At 40.9% G+C, this 13,592-nt stretch overlaps 1 protein-coding gene across 16 annotated transcripts in view; it reads left to right on the forward strand.

Moving 5' to 3' along the window:
• The window catches only part of DEPDC5 (DEP domain containing 5, GATOR1 subcomplex subunit), a 67,300-nt gene that overhangs the window by 19,078 nt on the left and 34,630 nt on the right, over positions 1–13,592 (forward strand). For 9 of the 16 annotated variants that reach the window (XM_048822189.2, XM_048822169.2, XM_048822177.2 and 6 more), the window contains exons 20-26: positions 748–868; positions 2,102–2,325; positions 4,550–4,753; positions 5,427–5,562; positions 7,469–7,566; positions 11,157–11,222; positions 12,812–12,995. In XM_048822189.2, coding sequence (XP_048678146.1) covers positions 748–868; positions 2,102–2,325; positions 4,550–4,753; positions 5,427–5,562; positions 7,469–7,566; positions 11,157–11,222; positions 12,812–12,995 — 1,033 coding nt within the window. The remainder of the gene's footprint in view (positions 1–747; positions 869–2,101; positions 2,326–4,549; positions 4,754–5,426; positions 5,563–7,468; positions 7,567–11,156; positions 11,223–12,811; positions 12,996–13,592) is intronic. The other 7 variants (XM_048822173.2, XM_048822178.2, XM_048822183.2 and 4 more) reach the window with 3 other exon arrangements.

Raw genomic sequence — 13,592 nt, forward strand, 5'->3', positions numbered from 1 at the left:
AGTTGATTTAAAAAAACAATAAATGGCTCTAACAAGCCAATGACACTGCAATGAAACCACTATTGATGGGATTGAAAAGGGGATAATTGTGGCAAAAGGCAGAAAACAAGACTCATGTGTCCTGGGGTGCTGGTATAGGTGTCTAATCTGACTTCCTGGTATGTGATCAATGGGGTAGGTTCTTAGCCCTGACTGCTTGTCAATGGCTAGAGGAGATAGTGTCAAGTTGATTTATAGGCCTTGGCCCTCTAGCAGTGTGGCTCGTGGGAAGGATGGGCCTTGACTGCCGTGGTCGAGTGCTGGCAATGCCGTATATACAGAATTACATAATCTCTGGGTTTTCATACTTCAGTACCACCTTTTTTCAGGAATGTGCATATGAACAGAAGGGGTAATTATTTTGTCCTTACACAAGAGGTCTTCTGCAAACTTGCACGTCCTGATTTGGAGGTGGTCACAACACCTCATAGAAATAGGAAGACTTGTCTGCGAATGACTGAATGTAAGGGAGGAGTTAATAGTGAGTCTAAATTGCTGATTCCCAGGTGATTGCTTTCCCAGTTGAGCTAATAGATCTGTTTCAGTTGTTCTATACACGAGACTCTTCTATGCGGTTCCTTACCATATATTTGGGGACAATTCCTTATCTCTGAAGTGATAGCTGGCTGCTTATAATTTGTCCAGCAATCTCAGAGCTTAAACAGTAATTATAAATGAGACTCCAGAATTAAATGTTCTGTGTTCCAGCATTAGGGGCTCCTAAAGATGCTGAGAATGCCCTTCCCATTCAAGTTGATTATGATGGCTATGATGCCCAAGTGTTCAGACTGCCTGGCCCATCCCGAGCCCAGCGCTGTACCACTTTCAGGTAGGACGCTTTCAAGCAAACTGATTCTGGTTCAGCTTCACCACTTCTGTGTGCTTGCTGTTGTATAAAATGCTCTTGGGAAAGATGGGGAAGGCTGAACACCAAGAGCTTAAAACTTGTCTGAGAATAGTGTTTAGAACTAATATTTTTAGCTGGTATCAGTGACCTTCCTGCTGGTGGCCTTCCCACCATACTACTGTGAAGCCACACTAATGCTATGGGGGCAAGTAAAAGGAATAACTATCAATATATTTCCATCCAATTTAAATTTTGCTTGCTTGTTCAAACAGAAATTATTGTAGCCATTTCTCCTTTTCCTGTGCTCCTGTCAGATTTTGCAAGCTAAGCATGGTTAGGCTGGTTTCATACTTGGATGACTTTTGAGGAACACATCGGAGTTGCTGGAAGTGGAAATGGTCGTTCAGAGAGTGGTGCTCTGTCCTCTGAGATGATACCAATCAGAGTGGGTAGGGGGTGTAGAATCCCTGAACAACTGAAAGTGTTAATTTCTGGATGCAAATTGAAATAGAGCTATGACCATGGGGTCACTGAAACTTTGATAGGGTGTTCATCCTGATGTCCTGGCCAAATGCTTTTTTTTGGCCAATTACATTCAATCTCCCTAAGTTCCTGGAGCAGTTTGACGAAAACGGGCCTAATGGGGCTGCTTCAGAGTGTCATCAGTTATATCTTTCCTTCAGGGCTTAGGAGGCTTATATAGGGGAGCTTTGTACACAAACATCTGCATACATGGATTCATTCCCTCATGTACTGAGCTGATCGAGTTCAGCTTGGAAAGATGCCAGTACCTTTTAAAGACCTTTAATTTAATTTTAAGGGCACTCTAGAACTCCCTGGGCAGTCTGGTTTTCTAGCTGTGTAGGGCTGGGACTGGTTCCTTCCAAATTCTGTCAATGCCATGGCTGGATGGGTGGCTGCAGAACTGTGGGAGGTGCTGAGCAGGCTCCCTTTGGAGCACTGCTGCCTAGCTAGGAGATTTCTAGTGTTCGGTATCCTATGTTGTTGGATAACTATTTAATATGCTAGCTAGGGAAGGCAAATGTGCCATTGCACTCATATATTCAAAGATGGTGACACTAACCCTTTACCACTGGGCTTGGATTCAGCTATCAGTCTACAGGTTCCTGGATAAGTGGGAAGCTGTTGGATCCTCTTGATTTGCCCAGGAAGTGGGATTTCACTTCAGTGCTATTGAACCTATGTATCCTTCAGTAGGTCTGCGAGGGAGAGAGAGAGCCGCACCAGGAAGAGCTCTAGCTCTTATGATGTCTCGTCCAGCCCTTCTGTGCAGAGCCGCAGCCTGCTCCCAGAGGAGGTGAGGAGCCAAGCTTCCGATGACAGCTCCCTGGGAAAGATCTCCAACATCTTGATGATCCCACGGCTTCATTTGCACCAATACGAAGTCAGCAGCTCCTTGGGCTACACCAGCACCCGAGGTCAGACTGAGGCACGAATGGAGATGGGGAAGTCCCTTCGCTGTGCCCATTGGTTGTGGGGTAGGAAGAGAGAGGTCCTGAGTTCATGTCAGTCACTTCCAGAGCAACACAGAGGGGGAAATTTTCACATCAGCATTCATGTTACAGCTTTGGAAATGTGTTTATCAGCAATGCACACCTCTGCGCTCAGTACTGTCTCTCCCTTTATACTTGTCCAGTTCCCTTGTGTGTTCTTATTGGCTCACCCTGTATAGACACTGACACTGATCTGCCCAGTTTCCTTCGCTGTTAACATCTTCCTTTAAGAGATCTGTATTCTTCTGTGACCCCTCCTACCTTTGGATCCTCTGCAATATGGATATGTGCAACTGATGTTCCATTTTCCAAGCCACTTATGAATCTGTATAATAGAATTGCTCTCAGCAGTGGGTCCTGTGGGACCCCCTTTATAACTCCTCTCCATGAGGATTTACTGTCATTAACTATAACTTTCTGGTTATAGTTTCTGATCCTTCCTCCTGCCAGCTAACAGAGCCATTTTGCCATGTTAGCACTGGTGCCTGCCCTTTTTATTAATTTCATTCACTGACAGCATGTGGTACCTTCTCCTAAGCCCTGCTGAGATCTAGGTAAATTGCACTCTCTCTCCACCTTTCACCAGTACTTTGATGCTCTTTAGAAGAAATCGGTCTGATTTTTTTTTTCACTCAATCTGCTCTTAATGAAGGCTGCTTATGCTTTCCTTTTCACTGAGGTCTTGCCATCTCATCTGACACCAGTATCTGCCCTGTGAAAGGAGTTGGACATGCTGGCCTGTAACTGCCGACTGTCCTATTAAAAATGTACTACTGCTTTTGCTGCTTAAGTTCTCCAGTACTTTCCCTATATCAAGCAATGTATAAATCAAGATGATTGTATTTCAGATATTGCTTTACTTTTTAAGGAGACCATCTGGGGGACTGGGCTGAGGAAGGGGGTCAAAGACTTTTTTCCCATTTCTACCACTGACCAACTATGTGACCTTAGGCAAGTCACTTCCCCTCTGAGTCTGTTTACCCACTGTAAACTGGGGATAATTGATACTTACCTTTTGTAATGTACTTCATCATCTATAGGTGGAAAGTGTTCTATAAGAGCCAGATAGCTATCATTGGGCTCTTAAGAGTTCTGCAGTAGAGCCCATCTCCTCCTACTGATGGATGTCAGTGTATGTCATCTTCTGTAATCTGGAAACTATCCCTCTTGCCTCACTACAGGAGTATCTGCCCCATATGGGTACGGTCTTAAGCCTCTTCTTTCCCCTTCACATTTTTTGCTATAACTATGCCCAGGATGTACTCTATTAGCTCTTCCATTTCTGTTTCTGTCACACCTGTTTTCTTCTTTAATTGGATCTTTTGTTTTACTGCTTTTGGGAACTCTGTTTCATTATTGAATATCCTCTTTCATTGTTGTTTACAGTTTCCTCTGCACTGCACACTTTTATTGCCTTGAGTTTCCTCTTGCATAGTCTGGACCTTTTTGTATTCTTAACTTCTTCACTGACTTTCTCTTAGGTGCCCTGTTTGCCTTTGTCTAAGACACTTCTTCTGTGTTCTCCAATCCTCAACACTTCCTTCTCCTGCATACTTCATTTCTTTCCTTCATTTACACTTAATTCTAAATAAATGCTTTTGTGCTGTGCATCAGATAGTAGTGACTTAATTGAGCTCACCAAGATCTTGTATCCAGTGGTGAAAGCATGCTCTAGTTTAATGATTCCTGCCACTTCTTTCAATGGTTGAAACTGCCCATTTTTTAAAAAATGGAGTACTTAGATCTCCCCTTTGTCCCATCTCCTATAACTTCACTGCAGTTGCTCTCTTTAAATTTCTGCTTCATCATCAATATTTTGTTATAACTTGTCAGGAATGTCTAGAGTTCTGGGTGAGAACCCCCTGTTTATTACTGAAAAACAGGAAGAAATAACAGTTCTTCATGGCTTGTTTAAAAATTGCTTCCTCTCTGGCTTTCCTACTTTTAATGCTTTTAAATACAGAAAATCCTGGTTCTGTCTTGTCTGGACTTCGATTTATAGTGTAATTTCTGGATTAGTGCCATTTGCCTCCTTCAGCCTCCCTCTGCCCGTCCCCACTTGTCCTAGTGGCTCTTATTTTACTAAGTAGTGTACCTTCTTTTGTGTGGCTCGTTTGGTCTTCTGTTAACTGAAAATTGTGTTTTGCAGATGTCCTTGAGAATATGCTAGAGTCACAGCAACGAGACTCCAGTGCACCAGGGAGGTTTCATGTAGGCAGTGCAGAATCCATGCTGCACATTCGTCCTGGGGGGTATACACCACAGCGGGCATTAATAAATCCCTTTGCGCCATCCCGCATGCCCATGAAACTCACATCCAATAGGAGGCGTTGGATGCACACGTTTCCTGTGGGTGAGTCTTTGTTATAGTATGTTTTTTTGAAACTGTCAAAGCTTTTGAGCTTTAACATGGGGAGGGCACCCCTCTAGATAAGCTGGCAGAGTGAACTGTTCTGGTTTCCTGAGGTAGAGTGCAGCACAATGGGGACTGAGCCAAGAACTGACACAACCTGATGCCCTATTGTCTCTTGGGAATGTTGTCATCTGCTGGTGTCTTCAGTGCTTGAATATCATGGAGCAAGTTTGTGGAAGACGGAGGATATGGAAGCCCAGAGTTCTCCTTTTTTGTTGTCTGCAGCAGATGGGAATTTCTGGTGGCCTTTACTAGACAGGAGATTCTGGAGGGGCTGTGACTGAGCTCAATAAGTGAATTATTATGGAAGTGCACACCTTTATGTTCCAGGTTTGAGATTCAAATTATGAACTATGCGCAGCTTTCCTTGAGTCTTGTAAAAAGGCCTTCCAAAAAGTATGTCTATGTATTTTAGAAGGGGAATCTTCAGTACTTCATTTGATACCTCCTGCAGATTGAGAGGACTGTGTCTTACAAAATTTCTAAGGGGCATTTTAGTGCTCCGTATCTATTAGTGGTGCTTGTGCTGTGGAGAAGGAGTTGGGGGTGAATTGGGGAAAACTAACGCAACAGGAGAAGATTGGGTGAGACTGATAAATATATAATTGGATAGGTCCATCAGGAGAAGCAATCCAGATCCACCACCAAACTCGTCAGAACATGGCAGAAATGCAGGGCAACGGGCAGCGGGATCTGACGCACTCCTCTGCTGAGCTGCTGGAGCTAGCCTACCATGAGGCAACTGGCAGGTAAGGCCATCACCCAAGTAAAGAAATTGATCTGAGTTTCAAAAAAAATGTGTCAAAGGCTAGCCACGTATGGGATAAAGAAAATAAAGGTTCAGGACATACATATTTTGTAGCATGCAGCACCAGCGCTGTGTGCGTATGCCACAATTATTATGGTCAGGCATAAGGCCCCAGGAGCAAGCATGGGAAATAGGGTTTATTTTCGCTCAGTTCATTCATACTTAGGTTACTTCTTGCTGGCTCTCTGAGACCCACAATCATGCCAGTGTATCGCCCCTGGGATCATCCAAGAAATGGCCATGGCAGGTGCCCCAGGCCTTCAGTAACTGCCTTACTTCTTGGTGCAGGGAAGCAGTTGCTATCTCAAAAGCGGTAACTTGCCATTCCAGAGAAGTATATTTCGAGCATAAGGAAGAGCTTTGCCTTATAGTACTGTTAAGCAATTTCAGCCCTCTTTTTCTCCACTACTGAGACCTGGTGAGAAATAACACCGTGTTTGACAGGATAGGGAAATGTGAAAAATGCCAGGCAAGAGCTGGACTGACTGTAAGAATGGCTACCTGTTCTTCAATTAAAGTTTTCTGTTTACCTACAAATCTCATTCAATGCACCAAACAGTATTGGGAGGTTACACAGACCTGCAGTATCAGCATAGTCACTGCATCTTGCCCCCTGCGAGAGCTAAATCATTCATTAGTCACTATGTATATGATTTTTTTTTTTTAAAGTTATTTCGGAAGTCAGCATAGGTCTAGTGATGGGTCTATCTGCTGAGCTGCACAGTTATCCTCCCACACTCCTCCCACGAAGGTATTCCCTTACTAGCTTTTTAGCTACATCTCTATTAACAAGGTCTTTATTATTTTCTGTATCCATGTTTTTCACTTTTTTCTCATTTAAAGTTTTTTTTTAATGTTCAGTAACTTAATCACTTTAGAATTGTCATTAACTTAATCTCTTTCCTCCGTCATTAACTTTAATGGGTCTGTTTCCTTTCAAGCATTACTTTCTCTTATGTCTTTGTAAAAGTCCTTATTGTTCCCCTTTCATCTCTTGGCTGATATTAACTTTTACTTTTTGCTGCTCTGTCATTTCACTTCAAGCCCTAGCTGTGATTGACCCTCCTTTTTTTTGGTTTCCTCTCCCTTCTCTATTTCCAGTACAGGGTTGTTTCACTCTCCAATCTTTTAAGCAGTTTTTCAGGAAGTCACACTGGTTAATTCTTCTTCTTTGCAATTTTCTTTTCAAGACAAGTTTTAGTCTCACCTTTAAACAATGTTGTCTTTTACGATTCTCTAGCCTCCTCCCACTTACAATGGATATTAATGTTCCCATTACACTACACTTACCAAGTTTTAGTTCCCAAATTTTGCTTTTTAAAAAAGAAATCTATTCATTTGAAGCTTTTCCTTATATGTTAAATTTATGATCACTAACATCAGGCTTTCCTACTCATACATTCTCAGTTGGTTCCTCCCTATTGAACATAAATAGATCCATGGTAGATTTGGATCTGGTTGGAATTTCCATTTTTTAAAGTTGGACCTGTGCATAACATGGGAATCTTCTTCATCCTTGTTTAGCTGTATTTGTCTCCTAGTGGATGCATGGGTAGCTAGTCATCCATGAAATCCATTATCCTGTGAGAAGACAGTATAGGTCACTGCCATAGATTGGGTACCAAATTATAGGGACCAATATTCTGCGTTGGTACAGAATCTCCTAAGATCCTTCCAGGCCTGTCCTGATCCCTGTGTGTCGTATGGAGCATTGATTCACCAAAGGCTGAGCTTAGACCCCAGGTTGCTTTTGCATCTAAATTTTGATTAAAAGACTTGACCTAACTCTGAGAGGGGGTATTGTTTCTCTGTAATGAACCAATTTGTCAGCATCTTGTTCTCTCCAGGCACATCACTTCTCGTTGTCCAGGTGACAGCATCTCCTTCCTGAGCTTCGGTGGAATGAATGAGTTTTCAGGCAGTTTGGTCAGCACTAATGGTGCAGGTAATAAACAGTCAACAGAGCAGGCTTGGGGATTTTAAATAGAAGTATGAAAGGACTGGTGATATGGACCTACCAGAGGATGCTATGTAAGAGGATAACAGTCAGAAAGTAACAGAGCTAGGACCCATGGAACATGGGTGGGTCCAGGAGCTGTAGGGTACAGGTGATGAATAACACTAAGCACTTAATAGTTCCAAACTAATATATAACTGTACATTGAGAAATTAATGTCCATTATCCCCTCTTATTGTTTTGTATCTGTCTTTCCGCTCCTCTAGTTACATTTTATAAATTTCTTTGTATAGAAAAGATGTCTATTGTTTGTTCTTAACAAATACGCTTTTACAATGTGTTCAGTTGAAAGTAAGATAATCCTGTTCCATTAACGCAAAATCTGGTGTCCAGACATGGGGGGGGAAAAAAATGGAGCAAAATTTTCTCTAATGCTCCATGGTGTGCTTTACTGTGCTATACTATATTGGGTGTTCCCCTTCTTGGGTTAAAGCAAAATGAATCTGAATATGTATTAAAATATCTGAGTTGCTTGTTTGAGATGATTCCATCTTTCTAATAATTCTCAGAGAATAAAGTCTGTGGTAATTAGTAGTGAGCTGTAGGCTTCAAGAGAAGTTGTAAATAGGGTTTTCCATTTTGAACTGTAGATGCTGGGTTGGTAGCTTTTTACAGCCTTTAAGGCCTAGATCCAGCAAAACAGTTAAGCATGTGCCTATTTTAAAACAAGATTACATAATGTGATTAATTGCTTTTTTGGATTTGGGCCTGTGTGAACAATTGGATGAGAATCTGTACTTGCGGAAATAAGATGCACTTTTAAACACTAAATTGCAGATTATTAGGAGTGTCTCTCTTATACTGAGACCCCAGTTACTGAAAATTTCTTCTGAATCTCTTAAAGCCAGTAAAACAAATTCGCCAAACTAAGCGTTCTGTTGCAGTAACTGTCTGTTTGTGGCCTAACTTTTCAAAGTATCATCTACTACAGGGGTAGGCAACCTATGGCACACATGCCAAAGGTGGCACACGTGCTGTTTTTCAGGGGCACTTACACTGCCCGGGTCCTGGCCACCGGTCCGGGGGGCTCTGCATTTTAATTTAATTTTAAATGAAGCTTCTTAAACATTTTAAAAACCTTATTTACTTTACATACAACAATAGTTTAGTTCTATATTATAGACTTATAGAAAGAGACCACCTAAAAATGTTAAAATGTATTACTGGTACATGAAACCTTAAATTAGAGTGAATAAATGAAGACTTGGCACACCACTTCTGAAAGGTTGCTGACCCCGATCTACTATTGAGATGAAACGTGATAAATGGTAGAATTTTCCAACACTTCGAATGGAGTATTTTAGACTCCCCTTGTTCTCTTCTTCTTTCTAATTTCACAGGTTAATTTTGATATTTTGCCTTCCAATGTACAGTTATGATTTTTGCACTTATTACACACATCCCTCCACACAATACAGTGTCTGAAACAATTTGCTAGCAACCTTACTGCCAATAACATTTGTTTGCATCTATAATTGTGTGGAAATCCGTATCAGTTAACTAGTCACTGTAAAGTTATTTCTATTTCATGTCCTTCCCTGGGTTTCATTTGAACATGGTTAATATTCTTACCTTACTTTTATATCTTCCAAGTTGATTTAATTTTTTTGTTTTGGTAGTTGTTGGATTGCACCTCAATTACTGTATATAATTTGTGCAACATGAATGCACGGAATATATAATTTTTCCTAGTAATAAAAATGTTTTCCTTCTTCAACTGTATTGTTTTGAGAAGCCTCATAACCTCTGTAACAGCCACTACATATGTGATTTGTAGGCAAAATTATGTCTATAGTTATCATGCTTCTTAAAAGTCCCTATTAGCATCTCTTCATAACTGAACTCTCTAATGAGCTGAAGCCACTACTGCACGGCTGTGTCTCCAGCCTATATCTTTCCATTTCCTATGGCATGAGCCATCTATGATTCAGAACAGATCTTTCCAACACATCAGGGCATCATTCTCCTGCCTACAGTATAGTTCATCCAGGTATTGCAACATGTGCCTCTTTAGTAAAAAAATTACCCCAACTATTTACATTGGCATTCAACATGTTATCTGTATTGTCCAGCAGATGCCAGATGGCAGTTTAGAGAAAACAAGTCTTACTGCATTTTCCTAAGTGGATGGCGGATGTCATTAATGGGTTTGACGTAAGATTAATGGCAACTTGTCCTTGCCTCCTCTTCTGATTTCCTGCCATCATCATGGAATCAAAAACCCATCTGTTCTTACAGTAATTGCTATATAATGTAGAGAACATGATTTTCTTGGATATTCACTCATTGGATAAAATAGTGGGTTCCAACTTTATAAAATCAGCCCCTGTGAATATTTAGAAACTGTGCCAAGTATGTGTTCTCCAACTTAGCTGAACTGTAAATCCATTTCATATCTTTAACACGATAGTTAAGATGTTAAACACAAAGGTTTAAATTCTGCAGTCAGTTGCATTAGCATAAATCCATAGTAACTCAGTTTAACTCAATGTTAGTTTTGATTAAGTCTAGCACAGAGGAAAATTTGGCTCAAAATCTGAAAATGCCCACAAGAGTTGTAATTTTTTCCTCTTGATCATGGGTAATTGTCTCTTTTCCCCTTTATGTTAGAATGGTGCAGACAAGTACAGTTTATATATTGAAAAATAATGAATGAATGTCCATATTTTCAGCACCTTGATTACTTTTATTATCCACCAATATTCTCCACTTAAAAATATTTTAGCAGGGTTTTTTTTTTTGGTTTTTTTCCCCCCGATATAATCTATTGCAATAATCCTTAGCAGGTTATTGCTTTCCAAATTTCCAGCTCAGTAAGTGCTAAGGCAGCCAGGTAGAGCTATACTGGCTGAATCCAAAGGACCGTCTGTGTGGTTTTTTTTCTCAGAAAGCCATGTACACTGGTAGTCTGTGTCTAAAACATCTGGGCTACCTTGAATCCCCATAATCTATTCTGATAAATTATTTGAACTCTGTAGTAAATCTTATTTTTCCTCTTTTGCTATATAAATATTTCTGTTGCAGTTTCCATTGTTTGTTTTTACTAACTTTAGCATCTTCCTCGATACATTCTATATGTATTAATTCTTCTCACTTTTTTCCCTTAAGTAAGAAAAAAATCTAATCAGAAACATCCTGCTTGTTCAAAAAAAGTGCCCAATTTAGGAAAAAATGGATTAGCCTTTAAATATAAAATCTAGAGGCTAGCAAGCTAAATAATTACGAGTAACTCTCAATTATTTTGTATTGCAAGCGTTTATAAAGGTGCCCATCACCGTGGTATCCATTTTAGTACTGGACCACTTTAATTGAATTTAAAGATGGTGGCTTTGTATGTGTTGGCTGTATTTACATATTTTATGTTATGCGGTGCCCTGAATATCTTGGGGGTGGGGAGAGGCATTATATAATTACTTTGAGCTTTACACACATTTGTCTGAATTTCTCTTGGAGGGAAGAGGAATGAATGTTATGCACAAATGATTATTTGTAATAAAATACATGTCTGCCTCTCATAGGGATGAACCTCAGAACGCAGAACAAAGATTCATTGGAAGATGCTGTTTCAACCTCTCTGGATCCAAGTAAGCGGGAGGGGAGGGTTGGGCAGGAGGCCTGTGTAAACATGGGCTGGGGTGTGTACACGTGCAAAGGCATTAGGGGGTTGGTGAGTAAGGAGTTGGGAGTCTATTGAGGCCTGGTCTACACTTAAAAATTAGACTGATATAGCTATGTTGCTAAGGGCTGTGAAAAACATCATGCCCTAAGCGATGTAGTTAGGTTGACCTAACCCTCTCTGTAAAGAGGGCTAGGTCAACAGAAGAATTCTCCTATTGACCTAATTACCACCTCTCGGAGAGAGTTTTCCATCAGTGTAGTTAATCTAACTTCACTGATGGAAAAACCGCTTCCGTTGATGCAGTATTAAACTACAGCACTGCAGCTGTAGTGTAGTTATGCCCTGACTATGTGGCAGCAGTCGGGTTTACATTCTGCTTCCCTGTCATTGTCCGTGGCTCTCCGTAGAGCCCTTATATACTATGGCTTTACTTGTTCCTGTCTAAGAATTCATTAAATCAATAGCTGTATCATTTCCTGAATTCATCCTCTGCCCATAATTTTTACATAAAGAGGTTAAGAGGCTGTTGGACTCTCCTGTGTCTGCTTCTGAACCATAAAGGTTCTGTTTGGTGCCAGCTGGACAATATAATGAGAGAACAGGAAGGCCAGCATTTTATGTACGAGATACCCTTTACTGACGCTTACATGCTTCTATCTATTACAAGAGTGAGGGCATGGCTCTGCTTCAGAGAACATTTCTTGCAACAGTCTGTCTTGTATCAGTTCCTTGCAACAATATTTCCCCCCTCATTAATGTTAAAATGTTTAAGGTAAAGCGAAACAGTTTTGTCAATGAGATCTGTGCAACAATGATTTTTGTAACAGTAATCACCAAGAGCTCTTAGGGCAGGTTGATTCAGGCATCCCTGGACAGATGATTGATGTAGATTATTTGATGTTGAATTATCTGTGTTTTTAGATCTCCAGAATCTTACAATAGCAGCCTAAATTTAAAGGGGTGTGGGGGGAAAGCAGGTTACAAGATACTATTTTTCCTTTCTTCCCACTTCTTCTGGCTGTCTTCTATTTTTATAACTGTAGAAATGTTCTCTTTTCTGCTGTTGTATGCTACCTATTCCAGAAACAGGCTGTCATTCTTTCCCTCACCAACCTCTCCTACAATCATCCAGGAGGAGGAGCTGGTCTGATTTTCTTGTCCAGACTTGGAATGTTGATTTTTTTCTTTTATATGTTTAATAATATGAGATTGCACTTGATCTGCAGTAACCTCAGCAGCTATTTCAGCTCTAGCTTACAATCAACAGATAATTTAAGGTATTAACTTTGAATCCCATTTGCATGATGGGATTGAATTAGCATGTGCACTGCATTGTTTAACAAACTGTGTCTTTCTCTCCCTCCCCTTTTCTCTCTTACTTGCCTTCTTTCCCTCCCCATCCAACCCACTGGTGACTTTCATTCATATCTTACACTTATCTTTCTTTCCAACTTTCCTCTGTTCACACATCCTTCTTCTCCCTCCCCACCCCTAATTTTTCATGTGTGACCACACGTGCCCCCATTGTCTGCTCCCCATGATGCAACGAGGCAGTTCTGACACTGTCTGCTCCCCCCGTAGTGCCAGGCTTCTGTTGTACAGTTGGGGTGGACTGGAAATCTCTCACTACTCCGGCATGCCTTCCTCTCACCACGGACTACTTCCCAGACCGCCAGAGCTTGCAGAATGACTACACTGAGGGCTGCTATGATCTGCTCCCAGAAGCCGACATTGACAGGTTTGTGCCAACACTTCCTCTAGTACACTCTCTGGCATTGAACTGAAAGGTTCCAGATAATCCCAGGCAGGGATAATCTGGTGGAAGATTAACATTTTGTGCCTTTCATACAATATATAGAGTTGCCAACATGGTTGGCAGTGGAATAGATAGCCTTTCTCTCTAGATGACAGCTTTGCACCTTGTCCACTGGTAACATCTGTCCATTTTGCCTCCCTCTGGGTGTTTGTTAGAAATTTAGTTTGGGTACAAAACTTGACATGGTTGTTTGTTTTAAAAAAAAATACAACCCCCACATTTCTTGTGATAAATGTCCTGGAATACTGAGTATCTCTTAAAAAAAAAAAAAAATACTGCTTCTCCACCCCCTTTCTAGAGATGCTTTGTTGGGAGAATTTTGGAAGGAACGTGGTGTGATAAACCAAAAGACACTCTGAGATTCTCTTGCAACTCTGCAGTAGCCACCAGATAGCAGAACACTCTTCCCAAAACCATGCATCTTCCTTTCAACATCTCTGAAACTTCCCACCAACTGTGAAGTAACAAAACAGAGCTATGTTGGCTACTGCCCTGTTAGGGAGGAATAAAACCTCTCAC

This window comes from Caretta caretta, chromosome 15 (assembly GCF_965140235.1).
Source record: "Caretta caretta isolate rCarCar2 chromosome 15, rCarCar1.hap1, whole genome shotgun sequence".
Classification (NCBI taxonomy): domain Eukaryota; kingdom Metazoa; phylum Chordata; order Testudines; family Cheloniidae; genus Caretta; species Caretta caretta.